The sequence below is a fragment of the Mustela nivalis genome (assembly GCF_964662115.1).
Source record: "Mustela nivalis genome assembly, chromosome: 3".
NCBI classification, from domain to species: Eukaryota; Metazoa; Chordata; class Mammalia; order Carnivora; family Mustelidae; genus Mustela; species Mustela nivalis.
In genome coordinates, this window is record NC_139022.1 from 63737761 (window position 1) to 63765694 (window position 27934).

Consider the following 27934-nt stretch of genomic DNA (forward strand, 5'->3'; position numbering starts at 1 on the left):
CTCCTTCATGCTGGACGGGAGCATACTGTTTCTACCTAAACTTGTTGCTCCGTCAGGGGTTCTGTGCAGGTATAGACCAGAGCATGGTATTATATTAACCTGTGGATAGGCGATTTGAGTGAAAATCCCTGGTGGACTGGTCCATGGGATTTAGGATGAGGGATCTGATGGTATGCTCTAGGATCCTTGTTGAATCATCATTCATACAGAATTGTTGGATTCACTCAGACTCGTGGGAACGTTTTTGCCTATAGATCAAAATGGCAGCTGAATCTCGGGGGACAAAGGGAAAAGGGGGAGCCTGAAAGAATCAAGGTAGCTGGGAGTTAGCAGTGTCAGGAAAGGGTCCCGACCAAGTTTGTAATGTGTGTGGATTCACCCTGAATGAGCTGCCCCTACCAAATCCACCATATGTTTGGAATTGAGGCCTCAGGAGGATGGAGTGGGAGAAGAGAGGAAAGGGGTCCTTCGCCCTCACAGTCTCCAGAGTCCGACCTGTTCACCCTCAGACCTTCAGACTACACTAACGAGTGCCCGGCCAGAAATCTATTATGTGAGGTGTGCTAGGGTTAGACAGCAGAAGAGCCAAAAAGAGAAAGAAGAGGGAGGGAAGGGACCCTCGAGAGGCAAAAGGGGAACTGGCTCCCCCTGGAGCTTCAGATTCTCACAAAAGAGTAATCTCTGCTGGTTACCCAGTTCTCCAAGGTCGTCAGTTCTCCCAAGGAATACTAGAGTCTGTCCACTGAGGGAAAAGTCCTGAGAAGTTCCCAGAGAATCCAGGGTAAATCCCAGGTCAGCAGAGGTTCCAGGTGAGGGCTACCAAATGTGGGGTGATCCATCAGGTGAAAGAATTTACCCAAGGCAGAACAAAGGAGACAGAAGTTTATTAATACACTGGATGGGAGCAATGGGCAGGACAGCAAAGGAGAGACTCCTCAATTGCATTTTCAAAATGTTGAAAGATTTTACATAGTAAATAAGATTTAGGGAAATTAAAAATTTTGGACTAATTTTCTGGTTTATTTCATTTGAATTGGTAATATTGTAGAAGACATTGAAGTAGATTTTATAATAAAACAATAATACAATTTTGTTTAAACTCTCCTCCAAAATAGTCACTTTATCCTGAGAGACTAGATAATTGCATATTCTTAGTTTCTTGGATAGGAAAAAGTATGCATATTTCTATTTCTTAGCATAAATTGGGAAAAGTATTCCTTTCTGGAAGATTCTGGTAAGAGAAATATATAAATCTTGATTTTTCAGTAAATTTTGAGACTTTGTGTTAGAAATTCTACAAGTAATTAACAAGTTTGATTTCAATTTCCCTATAATTTTCACCCACTCTGACTTTCAGCAAACCCATTGTTTATAGATTGTTTCTTCTGGCAACCCTGTCATTGAGAGCTAATTTTAGAAATGGAGAATTCTTTCAGAAAGGGGAAGAAATAGTGAGATAAATTGCCATAAGTTTGGGATTATATGCATAATAGTTCATAATCATAAAAAGCTCAAGGTCTGAAGCACATAATAAATCCTAGTAAACTCAACTGATTTACCATAGATGAAAAAATTGCTATGCTCTTAGTTCAACGGGTCATTTCATCTGAGAGGAAGGCCCTGTGAAAATCAGGAACAAAGTTGACAAATTTCATGGATTGGTCATGGTGAGCGATATTGAATTTCATGGTTTGTCACAGATGAATAGAAAAATTTTAACCCCCCAATGCATTTGTAAAACAAATAAATTATTATCAAAGATTGCATATTTTAATAATAATATTGTAACATACACTCATTATTGTTAACCCATGGCCTTTTGATACATTTTTTAACAACTATGCAAGTACTCAAATCTCTGATTTGTGCATTAGATATTGCACTGTAACCTCATTCAAGAAATTTAAATTGCTAATTTCAACCAGGATTACAAAACATTTTATACCAAGCACTGCCTCTGGTTTTTCTTAATATAAAACGTGGATAGCTACATTGCTTTGAAGCATGAACAGAAAGTCTAGATACTTTCCCTTTTAATATTTCTCAGTTGATTTAAATTTTCACATATCGTATCCATTTGTGTTGATTTAAATTTTATGATTGTCTTTCTAGAATATCAATGCAATCTTTGAAATGTATTTTACTTTGTATCGAGAAAGGAAATCTACAGGACAGCATGTTCTTCTCAAGTAGGAAAAAGTTGTGTGTGTTAAAAGGACCCTGTTGACTTATGTAGCTTCTTTTCAAAGCCAGGGTATGAAATGGTCATATTATTAGTATTTAGGGGAAAAAAATATCTGTCTCTACTTCACATTTAAAAATTAAGCTGTATGCTTTGAGGAATCGGTGAAAAGTAACAATCAGATATTGATAGTATTGAATTTTTTATAAACTGTACCTGACATTTGTCACTACATGCGGTAGGCCTTTTTTGAAGGCGACTGCCTTTCTTCCAAGTAGTTCTGACGGATGAACTGGATGTATTTTCCTTTCTGAGTTTAGTGTAGGACCACCAAATCCCAGGGCAGGAATACATGATTTTTAAAATCGTTTCAGGAAGAATGAAACCTGTTTGCAAAAATGTGTGTTCTCTTTTAACTCTCCTTTGTAGATTTCTGTTAGCACATTATAAAAGGAGTATTTTAAGTTTGTCCTCCAGGGAAAGAGACGCGCTGAAACATAAAATATTCACCATGTATTTTCCAAAATACCTATTGTTTGTAGCTCTTCCATCAAGGCAGTTAAAGTGCACAATTCAGAGCTGTACCCAGTGCACATTCACACACACACACCCAAATGTGGTTTCCATTGGTGCATTTGGCTTGCGTACAACATTAATTTTAGTTTCTATGTGACGAATTAAAATTTAATTCTTAGAATTTTAGCTAAATGCAATTTGTTTTCATTTCAGTCAATGTTGCTGCCTCTCTAGCCCCTCTGATTAAGCACAGGGATTAAGCCACAAGGGTTACAGCAGTGAGCAAGAGTTTACAGCAGTGAGCAAGATAAATATCTGCCATCAAGTCAAGTCTAATAAAATTTCTAATGTTAAGATTACATGTATTTACACACACACGCTCACTCTCCCCAGTGTCATGACATTTAATAACACCGAAGAATGAATTTCAGTAACACACCGGGCAAAGACGGGGGTCAGCAGATATGGGCCAGCTTACTGACCAGCACACCTACCTTGAGGTTCACTTGGAATCACTGATAGGGCTTTGAATAACTAAATGCCAAGGTATTTTAAAATATGCTGTGTCTATAGTTTGTTTTCAAACCAGTGCTAGGTATTTTGAGGTGATGGTCTTATCTGTTTATTTACTTATTTATTTTAAACTATTTCACTGTCCCTCACAAAGCAGAGCATGGACTGAAATTTCGTTTTCCATACTTCAAATAGGCGGTTCCTCCAAACGTTAAACATAGAGTATGCTTATGTAAAATATTGAGCATATGGTCCAATGACCCAGCAGTTTTACTCCTAGGTGTATACCGAAAAGAAGTAAGAATGTATGCCAGTACAAGGATTGGTATGCTGGTGTTTATATTAGCATTTTTAATAATAGCGCAGAGTGAAAAGAACCCAAATGCCCACCAACTGGATAAAAAAGGTATAGCTCTCCTTCCTGTGGAATGTTATTCAGCCATAAAAAACAACAACAACAACAAGAAACAAAAATCTATGGTGAGCCAACAGAGGCTGCCTACCTCAGGACTGACCCTCCAAGCATTATGCTAAGTTAAAAGAGCCAGAAAAAAAGAGAATATATATAGTCCAGTTCACCTTACTATAAATTTCCAAAATACACAATAAAAGACAAAAAGTAAATTGATTAGTGGTTGCCAGAGGTGGGGAGGAGGGGAGAATGGATAGTACCTGCTAATGCATATAGGCTCTCTTTTGAGAGTAATGAAAATGTTATGAAGTGAGATGGGAGAGAAGGTTACGCAACTCCGAATATACTAAAAAACATTTAGTTGTCAACTTAAAATGAGTACATTTGGGGTATATGAATTAGAGAGCTTAAGAAAGCTGTTTGAAAAAAATGAATATATCTGAAGAGAAGTAAAAATTTAAATCATTAAAATGTAAAAAACAAATGGCAGAATGCAAATTGATTCAGAAAGTGGAGTTAGTTGTTTAAGCCATTTTATTTAGATTAAATGTCTCCCTTTTGTTCCCTTCTTCTATGTGTTGCTTTTGAGGAAAGTATCTATTTTTTTTAAAACCTAAAATCAAACAGCCTTATATGTGATTCTAATAATGTAAAACACTGCTGAAGGACTAGTCTTTGCTTCGGAGAAAGCCTGTGCCCTGATTTTCTGACTAGCTGTTTCCTGCCCTCTCAAGCATTATGCTAGTCCCTTTTTAACTTCAAATCATCATTTTCTAACCTCAAAGAGTTATTTTCATCATCCTCTCAAGCCAGGGGGCAGGGGAAAGGTGAGGAGCCACATTTCATCTGAGTGTCTTCCCTTAATTTCTCTTACTTAATGACATTCAGGCAAGTACCTATGGTCGCAGGGGTGATGCTGGTTTATGAAAGCAAAACAATCACTTAGAGTTGTGTTTAAAATGGTGGAGTAGGTTGAGCTTGATTCTCAGTACATCTTTATGGTAAATTGTGCTGTCAGGGGCATCAGAAAGGCTTGCAGATCCTCATTGTCTCAAATATTACAGCACTGTCCCGGGAGATCAATTTCAAATGAATTCTATTTCTTCTGACACCGTGGTCTTCTTTCTCTTGGTACTTTAGTTTCTCGAGCACCTCTGATGGCTGGGGCTCCATGGCAGACACAGGGATGAGGCATCTGGCCTGGCCCTTCTTTCCCTTGGAACTTATAAGTTGTCCTTGGGCTGCCTCGATTCTATCCTCGAGGTTTGTTCCATTAGCATTTTGTTATGAGACACTGCTCTCCTGGGAGGGCAGCCAAAAGCAGGGCGGCACAAGAAAAGCATGAAACCCAGCTAGCTCTTTTTAGCTTATCAGTTGTTCTCACTTTTGATGTGTGTTGGATTTCTTTCTTTCTAGCAGCAGCTGGCTACATAAGCTCAAAAAGTCAATGAGTTTTGTTAATGAAGAAAGGAAGGAAGGCAATACACTTGTACATCAGAGAACCACAAGAGACTGAATCTGGGACAGAGGGCCCAAGTGGCCTACCATGATGAGCACAGAGCCTGCCTGATGCTAGTGACAGGGAGAGGGCAGAGGGCAGCCGAGGCTGGACCAAGGGCCAAGGGCCAAAGCAAGGAATTTCCCCAAATCCCACTTTCCTCTCCTGAAACAAAACCATCTTTACAGTCTGCTAATTTGGATATGTGAAGAAATGTATTCTGCTTCAACCTATGGACAATTACTTATTTTTAAAAGAGTATTTAAATTTACCCTATCAAAATTCTTTTATGTCTTGCAGAAAATATAATTCTGTGGCTCTTAGGATTATATTTTGTTCTCCACTATGAATTATTTAGAGCGTCCTCTCTTTTAAGTGTATACCAAAACATCATTAGAGGTTGCCTAATAGCCAGCTCATCATTTCATTCCCCCAATGAGGCTTGTGGGCCAATTTTCACCCTGTTATACTCTCCAGAATAATGACACTAATTTGGGATCTTGCTGTGGAATTAAATGCTTATACAGATCCCACCCCTCTGAGACCATAAACATCTGCCATAACATTTCTTATAGCCAAATAACCCTACTATTACCAGGATGACTGAGAAACCATGAGTGGAATACAAGAGCTTAGGTAGTGGTGGAAATGTCTACAATGCCCAGTTGTAGACTTTCTTAAAAAGTATTTGCAATTTGGGGCACCTGGGTGGCTCAGTGGGTTAAGTGTCTGTCTTCAGCTTGGGTCATGATCCCAGAGTCCTGGAATCGAGCCCCGCATCGGGCTCTCTGCTCAGCAGGGAGCCTGCTTTCTCCTCTCTCTCTCTGCCTGCCTCTCTGCCTGCTTTTGATTTCCGTCTGTCAAATAAATAAATAAAATCTTAAAAAAAAAGTTCTTAAAATATTTGCAACTGTTGTTAACATACTAATAATATCTTACATAGCTTGGTCCCTTATTATGTGCATACACTTCTCTGGGTCTTTTATATGTGTGATCTCAATCATCACACTGACTATCTGAGGTGATTATTCTTATTCTTCCCATTTTCCAAATAAGAATACTGAAGCTGAATCAATTGTCAAGCAACATTACATGTCCAGTGAAGAGCCCATCGGAGCTGCAAACTCAGTTTTTCTGGCTCCAGAACTCCTGCACATGCCCATGCACTGCCCCTGAATAGTCTTCAGTGGCCCTACCCTTGGGGATGGAGCAGGCAGCAAAATGTAAATGTGAAAGGATCAGAGGTAGAGTTGAGTCCTAAGAAGAAATGATGCAAAATAAGGGCATAGAGGGATGAGGTGGTGAGACAAGAAATATCCTAGACATAGTGGTCAGGGAAGACTTACTACAAGGTTTTGGTGTAGAGCCATCCAGAGAGCCAACTGAACATGAGAGAGAATATATTCTAGCTAAGGTCATCATTGTTGGAGAAAAGAACCACCCCCCAGAGAATGGGGCCAAAGGGACTTTATGCAAAGGGCTCATGAAGTATGTGGCAAATTAGGAGGAGGCTAGCATAACAGAGCCTCCAGTCTCTACTGGTCATCATGAAGCCTCTCATCTCTTGTCCCATCCTTTTCCCCCAGCTTGATTTCCTTTGAGATCTCCTTTCTTGCCAGACATCTTGTTGCATCTCCTCTCACGTGATAGCAGCACCCTCCTTCCTACTTCCTTTGCTAGTGCATGTCCTGCCCTCATTCTCTTGGCCTGTCTGTCCAGAGTTTGCAATGCTGCTGGTGAGCGTCACTTACCTGGCCTCTTGTACCTTCTGACGCTGCTGCTTTTTGTCTGACCTGCCCTTCTCCACTTTAGCCAAACCTTCCAGTTTGCCCCATCCCACTCTTTGTTAGCAGATGGCCTTGCCCTGTACTTTCAAGAAAACCTAGGCCATCATGAATGTACTTTAACTTCTCGTTTCCATTTTTAATAATTATCTTTATCCTTACTCACCTCCAAATCCTTTGACAGTCAATGTGTCTCTTTTTCCAGGCAAAGCCCATCTTTTTACCTGCACTCTTGATCACATCTACCTCCTGGTCCATGGCCATAGTCTTTTTAAAATATTCTTTCTCTCTTCTGGTTCTTTTCCCAAAGGCTCTTTTATATTAAAATTCTTTCTTTCTCTATTATTGTATTTCCCTTCTAAAACATAAAGTTTGTATTCACTGTCTCTACTCTGACAACCGTCATTCACTCCATGCACAGCAGCTGCCCTCATCACGCTAAACAAACAGTATGGGCCAGTTCATCCATGCCTATCCAGTCACTAACTCCAGTTTTTGCCCCTCCATGCAATTACCCTTTCTGCAACTTTTCTCACTGTGGGCCATTTCTCCTCCCTTGGTTTCCCTAATATTACTTTGTCCTGGCTCTTTGCCTACATCTTGAATTTTTCCATCATGGTTTCATTTGAGTACTTCTCTTTCTCACCTCACCCTTTAGATGTTGGTGTGTTCCAGAGCTCTGTTCTTAACCATATTTTCCTCTTACACTCTTTCTTTGGGTGAATTCACCCATTCTGGTTTTGTCATTATGACTTCCACATCAGTATCTTCCACCCAGATATCTCTTGTATAGGCTACCTCAACAAATCCAAATTTTTATTGGATGTCTCTCTTTGGATATACTTCAAATGACTGCAGCTCCCTCAGCATATCTGAAACTAAGTAAAATACCTGTGAGTTCTCCCAGGGTTCTCTTACCCCTTAACCTTTCTCCTTTCTACCTTCTCCATTGTGCCATCTCAAACCCCATGTCTTTAGGGAATTAAATATATCAATTTTATGTTTAGTTTTTTTATATTTACCTCTTAATTACTTCCTCCAATGGTTTAGGACATTGTCCTCTTCTGTCTGGTCTACTGAAATATCATCTCATTATCTACCTTACTCTAGCCTGGATCCCTGCAGATCTCCCTGCACTATGGCACAAGTGATTTTTCAAAAATATAAAATAGTTGATATATCTCCCATGCTATAAACTCTTCAGTGATCCTCCATTGCTGGCGTGAAGTCCAGACTCCTTACAAAAAGTGTATCGCAATATCCTGACCTAGTCTTCTGCTTAGTTCACACAGTGTAATGTAGGGCTTGGAAACATGACAGACTCATTTTGAGGCATATATAACAAATTTTGTTCTCTCTGAAATTTAGTAAGAAAAAAATGGCTTTCAAAGAAGAGATATGTTAGAAGTCTAAAAAATATTGAAGTATATAAGAAAGCAATTGATTTCTGTACATTGATTTTATATCCTGCCATATTACTGAATTGCTGAATGAGTTCTAGTAGTTTGGGGGTGGAGTCTTTTGGGTTTTCCATATAAACTATCATGTCATCTGTGAAGTGAGAGAGTTTGACTTCTTCATTGCCAATTTGAATAGCTTTTATTTCTCTTTGTTGTCTGATTGCTGTTGCTAGGACTTCTAGTACTATGATGAACAAGAGTGGTGAGAGTGGCCATCCTTGTCGTGTTCCTGATCTCAAAGGGAAGGTTGTCAGCTTTTCCCCATTGAGGATGATATTCACTGTGGGTTTTTCACAGATAGATTTTATGAAGTTGAGGAATGTTCCCTCTATCCCTAGCTTAAGATATGGTCCATATATACTGTGGGGTAATATGCCTCCTTCAGAAAGGATGAATACCCAACTTTTGCATCAACATGGATGGGACTGAGTGAAATAAGTCAAGCAGAGAGAGTCAATTATATGGTTTCGCTTATTTGTGGAGCATAAGGAATAACAGAGGACATGGGGAGATGGAGAGGAGAAGAGAGTTGGGGAAAATTGGAGGGAAGTCGAACCATGAGGACTCTGAAACACAATCTGAGGGTTTTGGAGGGGTTGGGGGTGGGAAGTTGGGTGACCTGGAGGTGGGTATTATGGAGGGCACATATTGCATGGAGCATTGTGTGCGGTGCATAAACAATGAATTCTGGAACACTGAAAAGAAATTTAAAGAATAAATAAAAAATTGAAAAAATATTGAAGTATATTTAATTAGTAGGTATTCTGCTAGCAAGACAAACTGAAGAGGGACAGGTCATATTTGGAAAATGTGAGATTACAGGAGGCATATGGAATGAAAAAGTCAGAATGGGTTTTCAAAATGGAATTCTGTTCTACATATAATTTAAAAGATGCTATTGCTCCTGTACTGTATATAAAGAGAGATAATACCACTTCAAACAATTCCATTACTAAAATGCTCCCAGTTGTTACTCTTTAGACCATGTAGGCAAATATAGTCTCCTGTTATGATAAAATCTTTATTAGCCAAGCTATCTACGAAAGATTTTATGTAGCAGATTCTTATTACCTCAAGATTTATTGCTGAATTTGGGCCAACCTAGAAAAATGTTACAGTCACTTCTCCAAAGATAATTGTAGACCAGATAGTCTGGCCAAATTGTTCTAATTTTGAAATCATAGTCATATATTTTACAGTTAAATTCTTCTTTATAAGCCCTCTGTGGGCTCTTAGGAACATACAAAATTAATTATAAATTCTCATTAATTGTTTAGTATTTATAAATCACTTTAAAGAATAAAGAGAGGTAGCTTTGCTAAACATTTCTACAGTAATGAAGCAAATATGACAAAATATTGACATTTATTTGATCCCGGTTGAGGGTGATATAAATGGTATACACTGTCCTATTCTTTATTCATTCATTTTTGATAAATTTTATAATGGTAGTTTTTACCTACTAATGGGATTATCTTACTTTTCCAAGTGTAAGAACTGCTGTATAGGAACTTCTGAATTACCTATTAACATAGATCCCAAGTGGATGGATGCGTTGTCCATTCTAGCGCAATACCATTTTGTGCAAAATCATGAACTTCGAGGGGTGCCTGGGTGGCTCAGTCAGTTAAGCACCCAACTCTTGATTTCAAGTCAGGTCATGATCTCAGAGACACGAGATCAAGTCCAGGGATTTGTGCTGAACATGGAGTTTGCTTAGTTATCCCTCTGCCCCTTCTCCCAATCATATGCACTCTCTCTCTCTCTCAAAAAAAAAAAATAAATAAATAAATAAATAAATAAATAAATAAAATAAAATAAAGAAAGAAAGAAAAGAAAAATCATTAACTTCAAATACTTAGTGAAAATAAAAAATTCTGCTGGTCTTCATGATTAATGTTTCCTGTGTATTCTGAAATAATTATTTTATTTCTCCAGGACTTTTCAGCATGGCATAGATGATTCTGCTTCAGATTCCATAAAACCATTTTTCAAGCAACCGCTGCACTGGTTTTCTTGCATATCACATTTCTACCCTTCTTTACTCAGGTGAGAACCTCTAAATACTACACTATGTATAATTCTATGATCCCTTTAAAGTTTAATGGAAACTTTTATCCATGGAGGTAATGCATCTCAGAGAAAGAGCTTACAGTTTTTATAGTATGCAGGTAAGTAAAAAGTATTACTTCTCTTTTTATTAGCCCAAGGATCCAATATACAAGCTTCATAATCATTCTGCTAACTTACAGCTTTACTGTGTAATGGAAAAATATGAATTTTTGGAATTTAGTTCTATTTTAGCTAATTGCTTAGCCATTTTAAAATTCATCTTTCTTGATCTATGACTAGGGATTTGACAGTTCTCCAACTAATTATCGAAAAAAATAAAACAAAGACAGCAAAACTGGATAATTCATGTAACAAACTAGAGCCTTAGGAAAAAGTTGAGAGAGAAGAAACTTTAAAAAATTATGAATAGGGTCTTCCACTTTTATTATTTAATTAACAGCATTTAAACATTAAAAAATCATTTAAAGCATGAAATATACTCGCAGAATAATCTGATGACATTTTGTGGCATTATATAGAATGTCAGTTTGATTCTTTGCTGAATATATCACTGGAAAGTACCTTTCCTTGGTATCTGTGAATAAATATATCATGTATAGCTGAAGGAGATCCTGTTAATTCCTGTACATTCTTGATTCATCTTGGAAGTACACCATCAGTGATTTTACTCTCTAAATTGAGTAACTGTCTCTCACTCTTGAGGAGCAAGAGTCCTGGCCATAAATAGATGTTGTGTAAACCTTGTACACAAAATCTCTATAAACACAACAAATAAATCCTGTTACCAATTAAGTCGCTGTCTCCATATAGGAAATGGGGAATCCAAGATCAGTGACACATAGACTCTACTTTCAAAGACCTTCGTGTATTGTTGTTACTTCACTTACGAATAAAACATTTTCGCCATCTCTGATGCATTCCTTATGATTGATTCCTAGAAACAGAATACCCTCAGTACTCTGTCACCTCAGCATCCAGTAGCTTGCATGTAAATAGACTCACGGCACGGCGAATTAAATAGCTGACTTTTAATACTCATTACTACAAAAATAAGAAATTAAAGAACTGAATCTTTTACAGTGTGAATTAAACAAAAAATCTGTATTATTTTAAAGAGTTTCCAAACTTCTCAACCTATTTGTTCTCCATGTTTTCAGAGTTTCTTTAATCTATTAGTATTACTACTTTCTTTTTTCTTTTCTTTTCTTTTCAAGATTTTATTTATTTGACAGAAAGTGAGAGGGAAAAAAGTGAGCAAGGATCCCAATGTGGGACTCAACCTCAGGGCCCTGGGATCCTGACCTGAGCTGAAGGCAGATGCTTAACCAACTGAGCCCCAGGTGCCCCAGTATTACTAGTTTCATCTTAGTCTATAACCATTGAGATTATCCCCATTGAGGCGTTGCTCTGTAAGATTTCCACCTTTAAGCTCATTCAGTCCACGTAGAGACCTGGAAAGGCAACCTGGAAATGGGTTTATCTTTCACATAGCCACTTCTTGTGTTTAACATCTTTCTCTCCTATACTTAAAGCAAGCATAAATGTAATACGGCTTTTTTTTTCTTTCTGCTTCTGTGTAGTAGTAATCCATGTCCACCATTATCCTAACATAAACATTCAAACCCGGGAGTCACTACTCAACCCATAGTAGAAATGAACCTTGGTACAAGCTTCCCAGAGGACAGTTTAGGAAGATGAGTCAAAAACCTTAAAAATATTTATTCTTCTTTATCCAGAAATTTCATTTCTAAGAATTGATCATAAGGAATTAGAGCAGCTGATGAAGCTTTGTTTGGAAGGCTAGCCATTGAAACATTGTGAAAGGAAAAAATGGAAATAAATGTCCTACAGTATAAAATTAGACAAATCAATTATGGAATAGTCATATGATACATTAGTGTGGAGTCATTAGAAGGGACGATTTTGAAAAAAATTTAATGACAAATAATTTTGATTTTTAGTTAAAAGGAAGCTGCCCTTAGTCATTATGACAGCATCAAAATCAGCCCGGTTTTTCCAGCGATAACTGTGTACCGCACATTCTAGGTGCTTCATGTACATTATCTCTTTAAAACATCACACTAGCCTATGGGGCACCTATTTCTGTGCTGCTTTCATGGAGAGTAAAGTGATACGTAGGTGGCGACTTTCTGAAAAGGACCATCCTGGATGGCAGACTCTGAGCCAAGGATTGTCTGCCTCCAAAGTTCTAGCCTCTGACAACTACACCTTCACCTGTCAGTGGGAGAGCAGATGTTCGGAGTGTGCGTAAAAACAGGTGTTTTTTAACACACGTTAAAAGTATGCATAAAAAATCTAGCAAGTGCATAAAATAGATGTGGATAAAAAATCCAGGATGGTCAGTTATTTATTATGTAAAATCTCTTTTTATGTACTAATATATTAGTGCTTATATACTAATCGATAGTATATATCTCCAAGGGAGGGATCTAGTATGTGGATTCCTTAAGCTTGCTAAATGTGAGACCCATGTTTCCTAGGGGATGAACTGTTATTGGAAAGTGGGACACAGTTGAAAGTGTTGAACTAGGCCATACTACTTTACATATAGCATTTAAAAAGCAAAATTGAGAGGCTATTATATGCTGAGGAGCTCATTGTTTTTATCTTTGTATGGTAGGATTGCAAGCAACTTTAATTTTTTTATGTATTGTTTTCCATATTTTCTGAATTTCATATAATGAAAATGATTTAATTTTATAGACCTTCCTGGACTCACGATGGGGTTCCGTCCTGATAAAATCATCATAAGTTGAAAATATTATGTTAAAAACGCATTTGATGCACCTAACTTACCAAACATAGCTTATTAGCCTCACCTACCTTAAATGTACTCCAAACACTCACATTAGCCTACAGTTGGGGAAAATCATCTAACACAAAACTCATTTTGTATTAAGTGCTACATGTTTCCTGTAATATCTTGACTACTGTACTGGAAGTGAATAACATAATGACTGTATGGGTACAGAGTGGTTGTAAGGGTTTGGGTTGTCTACCCTTGTGATCCCCTTGTGGCTGCCAGAGCTGTAGCTCATTGCCACCACCCGGCCATCATGAGAGTATTGGACAGCATATCATAGCCTGGAAAGAGGTCAAAATCTCAAAATTTGAGGTGTGGTTTTGACTGAATGCATATCGCTTTCACACCATCATAAAGCTGAAAAATCGTAAGTAGAACCATCCATCGTAAGTCGGGACCACCAGTATTAAAAGTTTTTCAAAGCAGAAAGAAACCCCCTTTTTTTTTTTTTTTTTTTTTTTTGCTCTTTGTTCACATGGCTTACCCTCTAGCCTCTAGGCAGATGATTTCTAGCTTCACATCTCCAGCTCTGAGCACCTGCCTTTATCCCCACACTGTATGTCCAGCTGCTCATATTTTTGAATGACCGACTGTTGTTACTGGAAATCTACTATGATGTCCTCAGCTGATCTTTCCTTCTACTCTTCTCTTGTCCCCCCTGCATAGTGTCTTTTGTATCAAGAGTGTCATCCTTCTTAAACACTTCCAGATAGAATCTTGATGATAGTTTCCATATTGATCTCTACTTTGCCTGTTTCTAGTGTATTAGCATGTTCAGTTGATTCTTTCTCGACAGTTCTCTTAGAACCATCCTTTCTCTCCAACCCATTACAACAACCCTAGTCCATTTTCCTATTATTTAACATGTTTCAGACACTGTTTTAATTATATCACTGCTCAAGAATTTGGTGTAGCTTCTGCGTGGCCCACACTGGCTGACTTACTACCTGGAGTACCCAACAGCGTTCTCTACTCCCATTGTTAGTCTCCTTTCTTATCTCTTAAGACACAGTTACTCCGTACTTATCACTGTTGTTATTTTGAGTCTCAGCTTCAGATCTTGATTTATGAAGTTTTCTCTCCTGAAATACCTTTGGTTCTCTTTTTTACTTCTCAAAATTCCCCATGGAAGGCAGAGGATGAGCTCCCCTCCCCTGAAGGCAGTGCTTTCTGGTAATTATTCTCTGACAGGTCCATTGAATATGCTAGAAAGACATGATCCATGTGACTTAAGATCTAACACTCTCAGAACAGTGGTAGAGTCAGAGGAAACCAGGGTAGCAATAAAAGTAATTTCAGATAACTCAAGGTATTGATTTGCATTTGTGAAACATTTGCAGTGTGAATTGCACCTGGACCACTGCCGTGTGACCTTAAAAATCCCCACCTCTCCATCCATTTCCCTCACATAATATCTGCTGTTTCTATGTGTTCATCAACCCCAAATTTTACCTCAAAACTCCCTTCCTCGCTTTAGCAACTAAAATGAACTGTTCAGAGAAATACATGGGCTGGATAATGACAAACTAAAAATATATAAAGCTTTTCTCTTTTGGAAAAGGTGTGGTTGAGAGGAGAGATGACTGAAATATCTAATGTTATGAAAGATCTTAGTAATTTATTCACCTACTTGCTTATTTATTTGCACCTGTGCATTGTTTTAGAAAGGATTTACTGTGGCCTTTAACAAGTGTTAAAAAATATTAAGATAATGAATTAAAAGTAGATGAGAAAGAAGAAACAGCAAGGAAGAGGACATGAATTTAAGACTTAAATTAAGAATCACGAATGTATACACAGTTGTATGACCCATAAATTTGTCTGTAGGGTTGCTAGTAAAAACCTATGAAGTATATAAATTGGTAAAAATAGAATTTTTCATGTTCTCCTAGAACTGCTGGACTAGAGTTTAGAAGAGTTTGCTTTAGGGAAAATAAATGTATTTTCAAAGCAGTAAGTAAAATGTACTGTATTCATTATCCCAAGCACTGGTATAGGCTAACAATGTGAATTGATTTAGAAAGGGTAATCAGTTTCATACTAGATTAAACTAACGCATGTGGAGGATATATTAATCTCAAGGTTAATACTATGACACCATACTGTGCTTTCATATGAATGTTCAAGAAAAAATACTATCTTAGTCAATTATACTGTTACATTATAATGCTCTTTTATTATTTTCCAAACTTTGATCTTCTTGTGGTTCTTTAAATATTTCCTAATATTTTTCCCATCTTCCTTCCCTAAGTAGGTCATAACTGCACACTGAAACCAAGTAGCATAATCAGTGTGAGTAAAGAGCCCATTCGTTTTAAACTGCTCATTTTTTTTTATGATGACAACATGATGTTTTGATTCATGGCCAGTCCATTCTGAGCTATAGATATGTCTTTCTACTCTGCTTTTGTTTCTACTTAGTTTTATTCAATGTAATCCTGTTTAGATTTATATACATTTTCCCTCCCCAAATATATTAAGCTACTTTTGGCTACATTATATTATATATGCTCTGTGGGTCTTTCCTTTTATCCGGTTCACCAAGAGATGTATACCCATTTTCTCTATGAACTCATTTAAATTCTTTTCTCTAAGTAAGGCACTGTGCTAGGTGTTAATGGTGAGGAAAGAGGTAAGCAATGAAGTTGGAGACTAAGCCCCTTTCTCAGTTACATACTGGTAAGCAATATAGTCTTAGTGACATAATTGACAACAGCGTATAATACCATTGTCTATTTCCCCCATCTTGAGACACACTCTTGATTCCCTCCTGACATAGTGTACCAATCTTCTTCTTCCTTTTCTGTTGCTGTTTCTCTGTTTCCTTTGCCCGTTCATCTCCTTAGACCTGGCAATTAAATCTTAAACATCTTTAGTGTCTGTCACAGAATTTTTACAGAGGAAATGAAACTTGCCTATGACTTTATGTACTCCCTATGACTCCCCAAATTAGAATCTCTAATTTTTACCTCTCCTGGGACTGCAGACCTATATATCCATGGGTGCCAACCACACATGAATGCCTTCCTGAGGTTTACACCTGGAGATCACAAAGACACCTCAAACTCAACACAACCAAAAGGACTTAGGATACTCCCCTTCAAACTGATCCTCCTCTATTATTCCCTAGTGGGGCTAATGGTACCTTCATGCAGTTGTAAAAGCCAGAGACATCGGAGGCAACCTGAATATCTCCCTCTTTCTCTCCTGCCATATGCAGTCCATTGCTAAGTCTTATTAATTTTAACCCCTACAATTTGCTATCCATGGTACCACCTTCACCTTAGTCCAAATAATTGTCTTTCTCCTCAGCACTATAATGACCTCTTAGTTTTCTTCCCATACATATGTTGACTCCCATTCCCAATGTTTTCTGAAATGCAGCCAGAGATATCTCAAAGCCAAATCTATTTTAAAAGTTAAATTTTATCATTTCACGTATATGGCTTAAAAACCTTCCATGAATTCTCCTTTGTCCCTTAATATAAACAAAATGTTCAGCATCCTGTAAGACCTACAGAGATGTGGTTTACCCACCTGTGCAACCTCTTCTGATACCACACCATCCTGTCAGTCTGCTCTACATACACATTAGCCTTTTTAGCATTCCTTGCTCTGCCATGTTCCTTTCTGCCACAGGGTTTTTACACATGCTTTTCCCTTTCCCCCAAATGTTTTCATTCTCTTTCACCTAGTGAATGCCAACTTCTCTTCATATCCCAGCTCCAGTGTGACTTCTGTAGAGCAGCTTTTCATCAACCAAAAAATGGGTTCACTTCTTACTGCATCTTCTAATAGCATCTTTTGCTTTTCCTTCAGTGAGTGTTTATGGTTGTAATTTAATCTTTATTTATATGGTCATGTAAACTATATATATATTTTCCACTAAATTCTGTAATAACAGTGACTGTTTTTACTTACTGTTGTGTATTCATGGCCTAGGACATACAAATTAGCCAAAAATTAGTAGTTGAATGAATGAGTGGATGAAGGAACACATGAATTATTGTACTATTGTTTTAGATATCGCCATATTAAATGGTACATTTAGCTTTTCAAACATTTGATCTGAATGGTAAAGTTCAGGCAGAGGAAGCATGGTCTTGTTGAGAAGGTGGCTTCTAGTATCCTTAGGATAAAACATCTGGGGAGGAAGATGAAAAAGTTTTGGTTTCTCAGCTGTGCTGATAGGCTGTTCCACAGGACTGAGGAGAAGTACTCTGATGAGGTGCCGAGCTTTAACACAGAGCCAACAGTCAGGGGAGAAGAAATGAGAGCCTTTTAATACCAAAGCTCTTAAGTGGTTGTTCCAGAGTGGAGGTGGACACGCAGCTGGATTATTGAAAAGATTTTTAGAGGGACACCCGGATGGCTCAGCTGGTTAAGCGTCTGACTTTTGGTTTCAGCTCAAGTCATGCTCTCAGGGTGGTGAGATTGAGCCCAGTGTCTGACTGCATGCTCGGCATGGAGTCTGCTCCATGCTGCTCGAGGTTCCTTCCCTCTTCCTGCTCCTCTGCCCCTCCCTCTGCTCACTCACCCACTCTCTCTCCCTCTAAAATAAATCAAACCTTAAAAAGAGAATTTTAGAAAGTCACATATCTGTAGGTCAGTTATTTAAAAAAAGCTAAAATGTCAGATGAGCTAGATACTTGATATAACTAGATATTTATTCATATTTTCCCTTTTCTATTATGGTTTAAAGATATTATATTAAAAAAAGAATATAATACTGGAGGCAGCAATGAGATAACAGAAAACTATGGGTTTCCACATTACATAGACATGATGTGTAGGCTTGTGTAGTTTTGCAAACTTGGAAATTTTTTTAACCTACATGAACTTCAGTTTCCCTGTAAATGAAATGGTTTATATTTTGGTGAAAAAGTTAAAACATGTATATATACAATACAATCTTACAGATGTACTTGCACACAACTTGCAATACCATTCTTTACTTCTTCTGTCTTGAAACATCTTCCTTCCTTAGCTTTTGAGATACTGTCCTACCAGAGTCATGAGGATTAATTAAATGAGCTAATGTGCCTCATCACATAAGTAATCACTCAATAGTCATTCAGTACTGCTGTGTTAGTAAAGAGCTATATGTTTCAGAAAGTGGCAGATTTTATCAGTTACTCTGACATATTCAATGGACTCCCCATAAGTGTGATTAAGTAGATGGAATCTTGAACCACTTTCTCACTGAGTTTCACTTATCTGAAACATGATGCCAGGGGAGACCTGTCTTGAACTCTCTGTAACAGGTGTTTATTATCTGGTAGACAGGAACCAACAATAGTTAAAGGCTCCAGAGAGCTAACTTCTGTTCCTCAAAAGGGATGACTCTGTGATCACTGAGTCCAGTATCTCAGTGATTCAGGTGCTAGATTAGCACTTGAGGGGGAGTCTGAAAGGGATGGTGGATATGTAATATTTTAAAAATTAAAATTTGACTTTATACATTTTTAGAAATAGGATATGCTAACCTGTGTAACATTAAAGTGTAGAGTTAGGGCCATGAGTTTACGTACCAATATCTTTGGGTGATTTGGCGGAAATGGAGTCATCCCATGTAAAAGTTTAATTTTGCTAAAATTAGGAAATAACACCACTGCTCATAGTTTGAGCATCTACCCCCTAAGTTGTACACCAGAAAGTGTAGATACAACCAACTCTAAAAAAAGGGACCCTTTAAGAGTATCAATCTCGGGGCGCCTGGGTGGCTCATTTCGTTGGGGCCTCTTCCTTCAGCTCGGGTCGTGATCCCAGCCCTGCATTGGGCCCTCTGCTCATTGGAGAGCCTGCTTCCTCTTCTCTCTCTGCCTGCTTCTCTGCCTACTTGTGATCTCCATCTGTCAAATAAATAAATCTTTAAAAAAATAAAAGTATCAATCTATTATAATCTGATAGACCACAGTGTTATTAAAAATGAAGGCAAATCCTCTATGCAAGTGTACAGGTGAACCTTGTCTGATTTCTGTTTACTGAATCACCTGTAATTATAAAGATCATAGCGAGTTGCCTACACCCATTATCGAGATAAAATATGTACAAAAATATTCAGTGCTGTAACTACATATAATCTGTATACTCTTGGTTAATGTGATGCAGAAAAATATTTGGTGTTGCTTTTTCCTCCTCAAAAGTATTTAAGTTATTTTCCTAGAGAAAGATGACAAAATTGCTTTAACTGTTTGTATTTACTTACTTTCCTAGGAAAATTGTGAGGGATCAGTTTTGGATCAGTGCAGCAACACAGGGCTTCTCCTCTTCTTTTGTTTTCTCACTTTAAGTCTTTTACTCTCAGTTTCTCTTTAGTCGTGCCCTTGCCTTTGTTCTCTGAATCATGTAACTTATGGTCTCTGTTATAAATTTGGCCCCGTAATCCATGACAGGAACCATCTGGTTGAAATCAGTCCCTAGATCCCTTGAATAGCATGGCTCCAATTTGAGAATCAGCCTTGAGACCACAAACTTGATTTTGGGTCAAAAAGATGGTATCCTCAATCAGGAGGTTGAACACAGCCAAACATACTCAGTGCTGGAAAATACAGCTTACCTACCAAATATCAACCAGGTTCAATGGCAAGCGTCATGGAGTAGAGGAATAAGCTTAGGTTTTAAAGTCAGAAAGACCTGGATTCAAAGTCCAGTAGCCATAATTATTAGCTAAATACCATTGACTAGTTTCTCAGTATTCCTGAAACAAAGACTGAGATGAATACAAAGTGTCTCTATGCATGCCTTATTTTAGATCTCCCCAAAAAGCAGACCCTGGGACAAAGATTTAAGTGAAAGTAGTTTTTTTCTAAGTAGAGGGAACACTGGAAGGAGAGTGGGTAAGTGAGACAAGGAAGAAAGACAGCAAATAAAGTTTCATTTAATCAAGCCAACTACTGAGGGAATAACCAGAACTTAAGCCTTCTGGGGAAATTCTTGGGCATATATATGAAAGGCATATATATGAGAGTTATCCCACCAAGGGAACAAGGATGCGGAGGTATTAACATGGCAACTTCCATCAGTTGAAGTCGAAGGCTGCTCTAGGATTGTGAATTCACTGGCAGTTCCGACTTGTCTTGCCAGAAGGCAGAGGAATTCAGGCCACATCAACTGGGTGGTTGGTAAGGGCAAGAGAACGTGGGGACATTGACAACATCTGCTTTGGTGTACCCCTTACACTACTGAAATCCACTCATTACCCATGTTAAGTTATCTGAGTCTTATCATTGCTTCTTCAAGGTGATGGTTGGTCAAGATGTCTCTTAAAGAAAGTATTATTGTCATGGAGCTCATGGGATAAGCTAGAGTATCCTCTAATGCAATTATTCCTGAGTCTGCAAGGGATAATCATCATTACATCCCTCTACCACTTATTTCATCTTCCCCTTACCCTTGACCATCGCATCTGATGATTTACCTTACTTGCTCAATGGAGTCACTGAGATGTTCGTCCATGAAGGATTTAACCCCTGACTACCATTCCATTATCAGAATGTTGTTACTTCTGTACCTGTTTGTGGTTATTACATGAGGGCATCAAGAGATGCCCTGGTCACAGACGTACACTTCCCTGCTCCCTTTATGCAGTAGCAACTCCCAATTCCTCAGTGTTAATTAGAGTACATTACTCTTATCAGTAGAGTAACTCCTTTCTTCCCCTGCTAGACTGCTGGCATCATAATCCACAAATGACCAGATGGCAGGTGTAATATTACAAGTTTAGTGGAATTCTTGTGGTACCCTGATAGAGGTATGCATACTCCAACTCACCCCACAGTGGAAACCAGGACCTCTACTCCTATATGACCTATGGGGAGTTAGGGAATAGAAAGCACACATTCCCCCAAAGGATCATCAGGAGCGCTGGTGAGAGGGGCCCCTTGGTACTTTCGCTCTTCACACCCAGACTCATGTAGTTTATCTGTTAGGGACATAGTACTATATAAATGGCTATTGGTTCAAAGTAAATGTTAGATTCTGAAGAACAGTTCCTAAACATTATTGGGTATTATCCTCAAGCTGTGCATTTTAGAGCCCATTCCAGTGTTTTTTCAGTCTGACAGCATCTGCATGAAACAAATATGGTGGGATCAGTAAATCCCATGGTCATGCAGCCTGAACATATTACAGAGACTTCTCTTGCCCTATACCTCATGCACAGCTATGATTGGAAGTCAGGCTGGTGTATACTGATAGAGCTAAGATTTTTCTTTTTTTAACTTTCTATTGCAGTATGGTTTCACACTAAAAAATTGCAGTAATTGCAAACGAACTACCTGATAAGTTTCCATAAAATAAACACACCCAAATACAGCTCAAATTTTGCATGATGAGTCTATAAAAATAATTTGTTAGTTTCATAACCAGCAATGATTGAACTCTATTATTATATCACTTCTTACTCCCAGGACTTGAAAAATTCTTTAGGCTAATTCATGCCCCAGAAATGTAGCACTTATTAGAGTATAAGCCTAATAAAACCCAGGCATAAATTCATTCTGTCTCCCAATACAAGCTTTATGAGTTCCAGTGGATTTATAAATTTTTGTTCTCTTTTTTGTATTATAGTGGAATTCAACATGTACATATTTGAAACATATATATAAAAAATATATATGTATAAAATTTCCCTTTCTGTCATTTTTTTTGTGAGGCTAATCTCACTTTCACAGCTCTACCAGCTCAAAGGATGAGGGAACATATGCTTCTCCATATGCCTAACACAGACTCCTCAATGCATTTATTACTCGGAGCTTAGTGATTGAGGAATGTTTGTAATATTTTATTTTTCCTCATAGTGAGTCATTCTACTGTACATTTCAAAATCTGTGATAAATTGAAAGATCCAAGAATGGAGGTACATTTTAACAAACAGCTTCCCATCTGGAAAATGAGAGGTTTTATTTATAACCAGGTATTCAGATGTGGTGGTATGAAATGACCTTCAGATTATTTTGTTTTATTACATGTCTAAAGGGCAGAGCAAATACACTCACCCGCTTCAATCCACTCTCCACACTGTAGCCAGATCAGGAAACCCATCTCCCTTAAACTCTTCGACTGATCCCAAATTCCCACTTTGGCTAACGAGGCCCTCCATGATCTGGCTCCTGTCGCCTTCTTCAGATTGTCTCTCAATAACCCCTCCCTTCTTTCCTACACTCCACCAAACTGGATCTTTCATTTTATTAAATGCATCCTGAAATCAGCCACGACTCAAGCAAAATATATAGGTAGGAAATGTTTAAAAGTTAAGTTGCTTTTAATTTTTTTTTTAAGATTTTATTTATTTATCAGAGAGGGGGGGGGCGAGAGCGAGCACAGGCAGACAGAATGGCAGGCAGAGGCAGAGGGAGAAGCAGGCTCCCCGCTGAGCAAGGAGCCCGATCTGGGACTCGATCCCAGGACGCTGGGATCATGACCTGAGCTGAAGGCAGCTGCTTAACCAACTGAGCCACCCAGGCGTCCCAACTTACTACCAACTAGCTGCTTTTCGTCTTTGGAACCCCAAGCAAGTTCCTAGAAGTCAGCACTTGGGGTTTAGGTTGAGATTAGGCACAGCCGTTGTGAGGATTTGCCTCAGTGTTTCAGTCCAAAGGGCGGAGCCTCCCTTTGGCACTGTGTTGGGAATGTCTGCAAGAGCCAACCAGTCTGGGAGTACCCAAAGTCATTCAGAACTCCTCAAGGGATGGACTTGATTCCTCTGGCATGAGAATTAAGTTTTAACTCGTTGCTTCTCTCTTTACCACCCACTCATTTAAGGAGCTGTCCTACCGCACACTGACCCACCAATCTCCCAGGAGTTTCTCTGTTTTCAGTTATGTTATCAGGCATTCTCACTTGGGAAGTTTGAATTGGTCCAAAGTTCATGTGAGGCTGAAAGATTTTGAGCATCATCACGTTGTGAGATGTACCTATGCCAAGCCAAGCCAAGCCAAGCCAAGCCAAGCCAAGCCAAGCCAATGGGAGGTGCTTTGAAATTTCACTTTGTATCTTCAGATCCTCGCGCTTTTGCTTAAATCAGCCTTTTGACAAAGTATCCTCTTTTTTTCTTTTTTTTTTTTTTAAGAGTTTGCCTACCCATCTGTGATCATATGAGTCAATCAGCTAACATTTACAGAGCCCTTAAATGTGCTTAGTTTGCCAGGAGGAGATTTGGGGTATAAATCAAGTGTCCTGACAAAGCTTGACTCTAAAGTAGACAGATAAAGCTTTAACTGATGGAATAATAAAGTGCTAAAATGTGTATAATTGTCATAGGTGCTTTAATTCAAAATGAAACTCCTATGCAGAGAGTTTCGGGTACGCCTGGGTGGCCCAGTTGGTTAAGCCGCTGCCTTCGGCTCAGGTCATGATCCCAGCATCCTGGGATCGAGTCCCAGATTGGGCTCCTTGCTCAGCGGGGAGCCTGCTTCTCTCTCTGCCTCTGCCTACCACTCTGCCTGCTTGTTTTTTTTTTTTTTTTCTCTCTCTCTCTGACAAATAAATAAGCAAAATCCTTAAAAAAAAAAAAGAAATTGTAAGTGATGACTACACAGGGAAAGTGATATTTTTGCTGCAAATTGAAGGATGGGTAGGATTAAGATAAGTAAAGGATTGTAGGGAGTTCAATGGGTGGGTGGCAGCCAAGGTGAATCTGTCTGGGCACAGAGGAAAGAGAAATGATATCAACTAGGTCTGTCCTACTGCCTATGCTCCAAGAAGCACTGCCCACTGCAGTGGTTCTCACACCTGAGTGGGCATCAGAGTCTTTTAAAGGGGGCTTATTAGCACACAAATTTCTGAAACACACACAGACACACACAAACAGATTTCTGGGATGAGGCCTGGGAATTTGCATTTTTAAAAGGTTCTCAAGTGATGCTGATGCTGCTGGTCCAGGGCCCAAATTTTGAAAACCACTGGCTAGACTATGCTGATAATTGGATGGTTCATCACTCAATAAATGTTATCTGGAAATTGTGCTGCAAATCCCCTCTCTCAGCGATACCCTTTTGTTCTGCTTCCTTCCTCTCCTAAGCATATGGTGTTCTCATTCACACCTTTCCATTTGAGTCACATCATTTCTTCCCAGCACCACCTTATTCCCACAACCCTTATGGTCGCAAACCAGATTGAGTTCCATCATTTCCTGCCTTTTCTGTTGTGGTGGTTGTAAGCTCATTTTGGGTATTGTGATCTTTAGCCAATCTAAACTTTGATATCTTAAAAGGAAAAAGCAAATAATGTTATCAGTTTTCAGTTTCTACTTTTACTTTCTTATCTCTTGCCAACTCATTGGTAAATTAATGTAGTAATGTGGAGATCTGATTTGATTTTCTACTCAACACTGATGATCATTTCTCAAGTAGAAGCTTATTTGCCTTGGAATTATTTCTCTTTGATGAAGTGATTACCCAAGTAGGTAGCAGTGTGACTGTTAAAGTGGCTCTGATAATTGCATGTTGATTTAAGGCTTTATGTATTAAATAATTAGATTATGGTTGACCCTTGACAGAAGCTTTGAATTCTTTTAGTTTTATCAGCAATCACAATACATGGCAAATTACAAAGTTCTGAAACCCACCGTAAATTTCTTTCCATGAATAATGAAAGGAGTTAATAGTACATAGTAGGTACTCGTGTATTTGGTAAATGAACAAATAAATGAATTTAAAATAAATGCATAAATAATTTTAATTTGCTCCATGAAACAAAACCAGACACAGTCTTGTGAAATATAGGCATGGTTATTTTGTATCAGTTTTAAATTTGGCAGGCTACCAAACGTTAATTTGCTTTTAGCTAGTTGAGATTAAATGTAATTCCTTCCCAGAGCAACCCTAAAGTAAGCAAGCATGAAAGCATTTTCAGAGTAATCTGGGAGGAATTGACATTTAAAGGAGTTAGCATTACATCTGTACTTTAAGGCTATTAATTTCATAGATAAATTAACTTCATTACTCTATCTTTATCTTGCATTTTGAAAGGACTCCATCATCTGGAGGACTAACAGCCGAGGGTCGATTGAAACTGCTCTTATCCCAGCCAGGTTGTAATTGGAACCTGCTTCTAGAAACCCTACTGCATGACGATGGTCTTTTACTGAGAATCCTGCTGAAGAGCTCAAGTGAGTATTTGTAATTATGAGAATATCCTCAGAAAACCTAGTCATTGCTCAAGCTGAATGAATTTTTTTTGTCCTACTTGGACATTGGCAGAGGGATATAAGCCAACTTCATTAGATCCACTGTCAGTGGGGTTTGCAGCAAAGGAAATACTAGATCATTTTGTACATCTACTGAAAGGATTCTTTTTCACGACCTCCGAATGAGGGAACATAATATGTTTTTCGTGGTGCTAGTCTATCAAAACTATCATTACCTAGGAGTATATTAATACCTGGGGTTTGAAATACTGAAGAAAATTATGCAAACATAGTTGTATGTCCAAAACAGAAGTCTCAACCAGATCTACGAGAGAGAGATTCAGAGACAGATCATTAGAACTATGCTAGAAATTTCAGTAGACCATGAAGAGGGCTTACTTAATTTATGAACAAGCAAACTGTGGCTTACAGCTATGTCCACTGGGACACGGAGAAGTAATCATGGGAAAAGTATGAATGGAGGGACGCCTGGGTGGCTCAGTTGGTTAAGCGGCTGCCTTCTGCTCAGGTCATGATCCCAGCGTCCTGGGATCGAGTCCCAGATCGGGCTCCTTGCTCAGCGGGGAGCCTGCTTCTCCCTCTGCCTCTGCCTACCACTCTGTCTGCCTGTGTTCACACTCTCTTTCTCTCTAACAAATAAATAAATAAAATCTTAAAAAAAAAAAAAAGTATGAATGGAAACTGAAGAGTAATAGAAGACCATGTTTCTCTTAATTAGACTTTTTTTTTCCTCAGTAAGTGCTATTTTAGAGGATGGTAAGTAAAAGTTATGCCAATCTAATTATATTCCTCTGCTCTCCTGATATATCTATGAAGAGTTTTCTAACCATTTTCACACACCCCTACACATTTCTCCTATTCTATACCACATGGGAGGCCAGATTAACTTTATCAATCACTAGCTTCACTATCGGTTTCCCACCTCACAATCTTTTTTTTTTTCTAGCTCTCTGTACCCCACAGGACCAAATTTCCATACTTCTGCCATTCAAATGTGACCCTCAACTAGTTTTGTTAACTTCCTCTCCGCCCCACCCCCGCTATTCACTTGCATGCGTGCACATAGACACACATACACATAAGCATGTTCATTTCAGCCATCATTTCCATTGTCCTGTGCACATGCTCCCTCCATCCTTGGCTCAACCATTTTTCCTACTAGAAAGACCCTCCGTAGACAACCCAGTCTTTACCAGTATCCAAGGACCAGTCAATGTTCCAGATCTTTGAACGCTCTGGCTCACACTGATCTCTTCCTCTCCCAACTCCTTTATTACCTTGGCTGCTTATTTGCCCTTATGATATGCTGCCTTATAGTGTTATTATATATGCATATAAATGAGGCAAATGTCACCAGGCCCTATCAGCCTTCAGTATACAAATGAGGCTTATAGCATACCCCTGTCCAGATGGCTCTTGTCATTTCTGGAAATTTTTGGTTTCTCAGATCTGCTCACAGCCAGTTCCTCATATTCTCTCCCATTGACCTTGACGCTTCTGGGTACAGAAGCCACTTAGGGGAGGTGCTTTACTGCTGAGCCCCTTGTGAGAATATTGCTTATTCCTAGGTGCTCTCAAATTCATCCAATCTTGTGGTGCCAACGATCACTACAGCTTCTCATCTCACTGTGTTCCAAGGAGAAGTCCAGAGCTGACTCCTCTCCCAAATCCTCAATCTGACTTTATTCCCTTAGCCCCCACACAGTAGTGTTTGGGCCCCAAATCTCGCAAAGTCGACCTGAAAGCAATTTCTTTAACTTCAGACTCTAAGGCCACTCTCTTAAAGAGAAATCTGCCATAAGGGAAATCACTTCCTTGAGTAGCCATTATTTGCTTATTAGGCATCAGGCGCTGCACTAAGCACTTCAAATTTGATTCTTTTTTTCTCTTTTTTAAAAAATTTATTTATTCTGAGAGAGAGAACATGCATGTGTGCACCTCTGAGCATGAGCAGAGGGAAGAGATGCCAAGGGAGAGAGAGACTCTCACACAGGCTCCATGCCCAGGGCAGAGTCCCTCCCAGGGCTTGATCTCAAAGCCCTGAGTTCACAACCTGAGCCAAAATCAAGAGGCAGATGTTCAACTGACTGAGCCACGAAGGCACCCCAACATTGGATTCTTATAACCTAATAAGTGTTTAGTATTGTTTTCCTCATGTTAAAAATAATGACATTAGAGTTTAAAGTAATGTTACTTGCCCAGAGACTCACAAAGCTGATAAATGGTGGGTAAACATGGATTCTGAACCCAGCCAGAACTTTCTGTCCCCTGCCCTTCCTATACAAATATTCAGACAAATTAAACTGTGGGTTGGACTAGAGGTGTCTGGAAGAACTGTTATCTGCCCACTCTCAAGGTTGAATTAACCATGACATCCCAAAGCATGTGTATTTAACAGCATTGGACAAGCAATGCTCAGTTAGAATAGAAAATACAAAGCTTTCCTTAAACTTCGTATTCTGGGCTTTCAGGCAAGGTGGCTGACGTGGATAGTATCTGACATGGCTGAAGAGTTACCTAA

The 27934-nt window shown here is 38.7% G+C and overlaps 1 protein-coding gene across 7 annotated transcripts in view; it reads left to right on the top strand.

Moving 5' to 3' along the window:
• Nucleotides 1-27934, top strand: part of KIAA0825 — a 405355-nt gene that overhangs the window by 133445 nt on the left and 243976 nt on the right. For all 7 annotated transcript variants that reach the window (XM_082723954.1, XM_082723960.1, XM_082723959.1 and 4 more), the window contains 2 exons: nt 10304-10414; nt 25235-25374. In XM_082723954.1, coding sequence (XP_082580080.1) covers nt 10304-10414; nt 25235-25374 — 251 coding nt within the window. The remainder of the gene's footprint in view (nt 1-10303; nt 10415-25234; nt 25375-27934) is intronic.